A 6,304-nucleotide genomic window follows, 5' to 3' on the forward strand; every position below is an offset into this window, starting at 1 on the left:
TGCAAGAGGGGGTGGGCCGATCGCCTGTCTGGGGTCTTGTGCCCCCAGCATTCATTCCTGCCTGTGGCAGGGGGTCAGGCTAGATGATCTGTCCAGGTCCCTCCTGACCCTAGCTACTATGAAACTATGAAATGGATTTCTTCTATCGGTTTTTATTCTTTTGAAAGTCTAGCAAAGAGAGACTTGGATAGGGGAGGCAGGGGAATTTGGAAGAAATAGTACAGAGTAGACAGAGTGTACAAGGGAACCCAATATTTTCAGGATCCTGGAAGCTGGCTCTGATATTTTTTTGTACCCAGTAGCAGTACTTCCCCAACTCATTCTTCTCATCAAATGAATAGAGAAACAAAATAAGAGGCATGCTATTGTAACTGCCACTGCTACATGAAGAAATGGCTGCTGGTAGTAGGGATTGGCAGATCAAAGATGTTTTGCCTGCTTCATAGGAGAAATTTGAGTCCCCTGTATACAGAATCTCTGGGGCTGCTCACAGCTTGCCTTCCATATTCTAGAGTGCCAGAACTTGGGCCCCTGCTGTTACCTTTCTGGGCCTTGAAAAGATGGAAACCAAGTAAATGATTTACCTGCTGCAGTTTCTCAGTCTAGTAGTTGCAGTGCTTTCTGTTGGTTTATGCTTGTGTTTTATTGGTCACAGAACCAACAGAGAGAGAGAGAGTAGGGGTACACTAATAAATATTTTTTGACCAATTATTAACCAGCCATATCTGCAGATGCTGATCTGATGCCTGATATGCAGCGCGGCAGCTTGGAGAACAGCATTAGGCCAGTAAGTCTGGCGGGGTGGGGGCAGATTGAAGGCCCCATGATGAGGGAGAGAGTAGGGCTGTGGCAGGGGCAACCGCTGCCCGGCAGGGGCAACCGCTGCCCAGCTGGGGCAGGGTAGGGTGCGGGACAGCTGCAGGTGGCTCATCCGGGGGGGGCGGGGTAAGGGGGTAGCTCCTGCCACTGTGTGTACCCCGGGGGAGGCATGGGGGCATGTACCACCACCCTCCACCCCCCCGACTTGTGCATGCGGCGAGGGTAGGCTGTGGGCTCGGGGCCAGAGCCGGGGCCTGCACCAGGGCAGGTGGTGGTGATACTGGGAGGGGAGGCTACAGGGTGGGCTACAACCACCCCAAAATTCACCATAGCCCACCCCGTAGCCCCCCTTCCCAGTGCTACCACATGCCCCACCCTTGCCTGCCTCAAGCACAGCCCCGGTCCAGCACCACCGCCGGGAAGAGGCCAACACAGCCCCATGAGCCCGCAGCAGCCATCCTGCCCTCAGTCACTTCCAGCTTGTCTCTACCCCCTTTCCTTTTTGTTTGAGAAGGTAGTGTCCAATTTATTTATTTTTTATTGGTGCTTGGCCTCTAGACATTTTGAGCAGAAAATACCCAGTACACACCAGCATACTGAATGCAGCTTAGTTTGCTTTGGTGGTTGTGAAAAAAGAGAGGGAGTGGACTGAGTTCTAGCCTGCAGTTCTTGCAGGAAGCACTGTGGGGCTGAGTGAGCACATTTTGCTAAATACTTCCTGTAGGTAGTTTCATAAGTGGGATACATATACTGTATGTCCTTTTCATCCCAGAGGCAGATAACAGTCTTGGCCTGCCAAGAGATTGGGCAAGTTGTGGCAGGCAGCAGGGAGGCTGTAAGTGTCCATAGAGCTGCACCAGGGTCCATAGAGCTCTGGCTTGGCTTATTGCTGGTGGCAGGTACACACAGGCCTTGGGACAGATGATGGGGAAGGGGCCAGGACTGCACTGCAGCAACAGGGATCAGGCCTCTCACAGCTGCCACTGTCCGCCCCTGGCATGCCAACATCTTACAAGTTGAGGTTGCAGATATTTTTGGCACTCTGTCCAAAAATGTTTCTAACCCCCGCGCTAAAATATTGTTGTCCCTTGTGAATCCACACCAGGGCTGGCTTCCAGGGGGTCCTTTAGGAGAGGGAGACCGAATAAGGCTGCTTCTTGGGGAATTCCGAAATAGCACTTCTCCTGAAAGGAGTGTGATCCATGACAGTGGTATCCAAACAAATTCCACACACCAGCCCTCCTCTACACTGGGGGATTGCAGGGGGAGTGGGGGGGCGGGGAGCAGGGAAGGGTGCTGGTTGGGGGTGAGGGGCACCAGCAAGTCTGAGGGATCTCTTGCTTGAGAGTGAGGGGCATGGGCAGGGACAGGGCACTGGCATATCAGGGTTGCTTAGCACCACAAAGCAGCAGGGAGGGCGGAGGAGGGGAGAAAGCTGCAGCAGGGATGGGGTGGGGGGCACAGCCACAGCTGGACCCGCATCCTGGTGAGTGAAGGGGGCAGGGGGAGCTCTGATTTTTCGTGATATAAAAACTAAAATCAAATGCCAAGGTATATAGGTATTTAGAATTTACTGTATTATGATGATTGAGGCACTGATAGGCTTCCAAATGGCTTTAAAATTGTAAATACATCAATCAATAAAACATTGTGTTCAACTGATACCTGTATACATGTATGTACAGTAAAATCTGTGTTTTCTGGCATGAGTGGGGAATGGGGGGTACCAGTTATCTAAAAATTCTGGTTATCTGAGAATTATAATCAAGGAAGACAATGCCATGCTTGTAGTGCAAATTTAAAGAAAAATAGTGTACAATACATTACAGTATAACATGCTGTATAAAAAATAAAATAGCATACAGATAAAAAATTTCATAGTAGTCAGCCACCCCAAATTCCAGGGCAGCCTGGCCACAGGCTGCTGCAGCAGGAGGGAGGGGCACACACATTCGGATTCCCCGCACGGGTACCCTCAGAGCGGTGCAGCAAGCAGCAACGCTGTGTGTGTCCTGCCACTGAAATTCTGGTTAAGTATTTTAGTTAGTTAAATGCTGGATAACAGAGATTTTACTGTATACTCTGTGTGTGTGTGTGTGTGTGTGTGTGTGTGTGTGTGTGTGTGTGTGTGTGTAGATATATAGTGGCATTTCATTTTAAATGAGGAAAAATGTGGATTTGGGGGGTTTTAAAGCAGAGAATTTGGCTTTTTTTTAACAGAGAATTTGGGGGTTTTAAATAGAGAAAACCAGGATCCCTGCTATGAGGCATATGCAATGGAATAAAAACCAGGTTATTCCTACCTGTGGTGAATCGGATGCACAACTGAGGCAATTCCTTTCTTTTGGTATAGCCAATGATCTGTTGTCATAATTACGTGGAAACATGCTAATACATGGGGCATTTTACTTAGGCTGTAATTATCAACTGATCCTTGTTATGAGCTATGAGGAAATATTCAGAATTAGACCTCCTACTGAGGATAATGCAGAAAAACTCAGAGCAGTACAATTCTGGCCATTGCTGTACATTACTCTTTCTAACATTTCCAAAGGTTGTTTCATTTTTCTATTGCCTCCCATCCTGTGATGCTGGTTCCTTTAGCTTGGAGTTCATATACACCCCCCACCTTGCATGTTATTACCAAAATGGCATCTAGCTAAATAGCTGTCTAGTTAGTATTTTGTCCATTAGTATCAATTTCAGTTCCAAAGCAACATTTATTAGTAATGAAAATATAATTTGAGCCATGGATTTTTTCAAAAGCATGCACCTGCTTTAGTAGCATAAATTCCATTGAAAAATCATAGTGGAGATTTGTTTTTTGAAAGCTCACCTAGGATGTGTCGCACTTTATTATTATTATTTTTTTATAATTATAATGAAGGCTGTCCAGTGACTCAGGGGCTGCATCTATACATGCACTTTACTCCTCAACTAATTCTTCTACTCTGCAGTAAAGTGTCACCATCTGCAATGGAATTAGGCCGCAGTAAACTAATTTACACCGGTGTAAGATAGTACTGTCAGCAGCAGTACTATCATACACCAGAGTAATTTACTGTGATTTAAATGCGTGTGTAGACCCTGACCGTGGGCATAAATTGTGCCTGGACAGCCCAGCCAGCTGGGGACCAGACTCCTGCCTACCGTCTAGCCCCTCAGCTCTGTACTTTAGCACCCTTGTACCCTAGTCAGCCCTTCCACTGCCTGATGCTGCCACCCAGAGCTTGAGGCTGCTCTCCTCTCCCCCCCCCCCCCCCCCCCCCAATGGCTCCACCCTGGCTCAAATCGCTGCTGTCCTGGGTGCAAGTATAGACACTGCATGCAGGAGTCATTTATTCCAGAATTTAGTGCTTCACATTAATTGCACATGTAGACGCACCCAGAATCTCCAATATCACTCTTCTGCTGCAGAAGAAAAATATAAACCAGTTTTGATAATCTGACACCAGTGATCTGGGACAAAATCATAAATGTGAAATCTCCCTTGGAAATTGTAGGCCTTAGAACTTCCTGTAAATGGAGAGCACAGAAATCACTGTGACTATAGGTTTGGACCTTAAACTGTAGCATCACAGGAATTGCAGACTGTATAAAGAACATTTGTTTTGGGTATGTTATCTCAGCTGCTTTTCATACAATATTTAAGGGCTTGAAAACAAAAGGATTCCACAAAAGCTTCCAGACTCATTTAAGTTCTATGAAAGCATCTGTGTAAATTTTGGAAGACAAGGGATGTCTCGAAGAGTGAAGAAAGGTACTATGTTTTCCTGTCTTTAAAAAGGAGGGAAAAGGAATACCTAGAAATTATAAACCAGTTAGCCTAATTTCAGTCACCAGAAAGATTCTGGAAGAAATGATTAAAGAATCGGTTTGTAAGTGTCTAAAGACAATGAAGTAATTTTTTTTACAAAATTTCATATAGCTTGTCAAGCACCCTGTCAAAGAAGAATATGAGATTACCTGATGGATAAGAGGAAGAAGTAGGTGTGGTATATCTTGACTTCAGAAAGCTTTTCAACACTGTCCCATAAGACATTTTGACAAGTAAGCTAAGGAAGTACTATCTAGATCTAATTGCCATCAGATGTGTATGTATTTAGTTGGAAAAAATACTTCTTGAAGTTCCCCTGCCTGTCAAATTTGGAAGGCATTTCAACTGGTGTCTGTCTGGGATGTGCCCTGGTCCCAGTTTTAATCAATATTTTAATTAACAGCTTGAAGGATGGCAAAGTTTGGGTAAAATTTGCAGATGACAATACAGTTCTTTTCAGGGGTTGTCAGGGTAAGAACAGTTGCAAATACTTCAAAGGAGTAGATCAGAATTCAAAGTAATCTTGACAAATTGGAGTGCATCTGAAATAACAAGATGAAATTCAGTAAAGGCAAATACAGAATGCTGCCTCTGGAAGAATATATCAAATGCATAAATACAGATGTGGAATATCTAGCTGAGTAGCAGTATAGCAGAAAAGAAACTGAAGATTATAGTGGACCACAAACTCAAATGAATCAGCAATGTGTTGCTGTTGCAAAAACATCAAATCTTATTCTGGGATGTCTTAGTAAGAGTGCCATGAGACAGGAGGTAATTATTCCTTTCTGACGCTGCTGAAATTCCAGGTGAAAGATTGCATCCCATTTTGGTCTCAACATATTTAAGAAAGAGGTAGACCAACTGGAAAGAGTTCAGAGCAACCTGAATGATTAGAACTTTAGAAAACATGTCTTATACAATAAGTCTGAAGACATAGGTTTTCTTTGAGAAAAGAGAAGACGGATAGGACAACATAAAGACTTGTTATAAGGAAGACAGACAGTGTATTTTCCATGGTTCCTAGGAAAAAACTGGAAGAAATCTTTTGACTTTACAGCAGAGATGACGTATGTTAGATATGGGCAGAAGCTTTCTAACTGTTAGGGTGTTAAAACACTGGAAAAAGCTACATAGAAAGCTTTCTTCATTGAAGGTATTTTTAAGAACAGGTTAGGCACATCTGTTGAGGATGGCTTGGTTATACCTGGTCTTGGCAGAATATAGGTTGTTGAACTAATTCAACGCTACCCTTCTGTGAGTCATAAAACAGCTTTGAGACACTGCATAACTAAATAATATTCCTTTATATTTTGTCATGACTTTACTATTTCTGCTTGTTGCCTTTCAGATCAGCTTCTCCCAGGCATGGCTTCACCATTATGAACAGGCTAAGCATGGAAAACCGAACAGAGCCCATCACTAAAGACTTAGATTTCCAGCTCCAGGACCCTTTTCTTCTTTACAGAAATGCCAGATGTGAGTCTCTTTTGTGTATTGGGTAAAGTATTTGACAAATCAGGTTTTTTTTTGTTACAACATTCCTCTCTCAAGGTATTCTAGGTGTTGCAAGTACATCTGGTCTAAGGCTTTGAAGAACTGACTTGCTAAGAAATTGCAAGAGATGGGCAGATCTTCATGTTTAAGATACAAAAAACAACTCTTTCC

General features: G+C 44.2%; 2 protein-coding genes across 2 annotated transcripts in view; one reads left to right on the forward strand and one right to left on the reverse strand.

Annotated features, from left to right (window-relative positions):
- The window catches only part of CACNA1C (calcium voltage-gated channel subunit alpha1 C), a 742,093-nt gene that overhangs the window by 718,888 nt on the left and 16,901 nt on the right, over positions 1-6,304 (reverse strand).
- Positions 1-6,304, forward strand: part of DCP1B (decapping mRNA 1B) — a 67,916-nt gene that overhangs the window by 7,100 nt on the left and 54,512 nt on the right. Inside the window, 2 exon segments of the mRNA XM_025198805.1 lie at positions 4,748-4,869; positions 5,988-6,115. Of these exon segments, the coding sequence (XP_025054590.1) occupies positions 6,019-6,115 (97 nt within the window). The 5' untranslated portion in view covers positions 4,748-4,869; positions 5,988-6,018.

This window comes from Alligator sinensis, unplaced genomic scaffold (assembly GCF_000455745.1).
Source record: "Alligator sinensis unplaced genomic scaffold, ASM45574v1 scaffold87_1, whole genome shotgun sequence".
Classification (NCBI taxonomy): domain Eukaryota; kingdom Metazoa; phylum Chordata; order Crocodylia; family Alligatoridae; genus Alligator; species Alligator sinensis.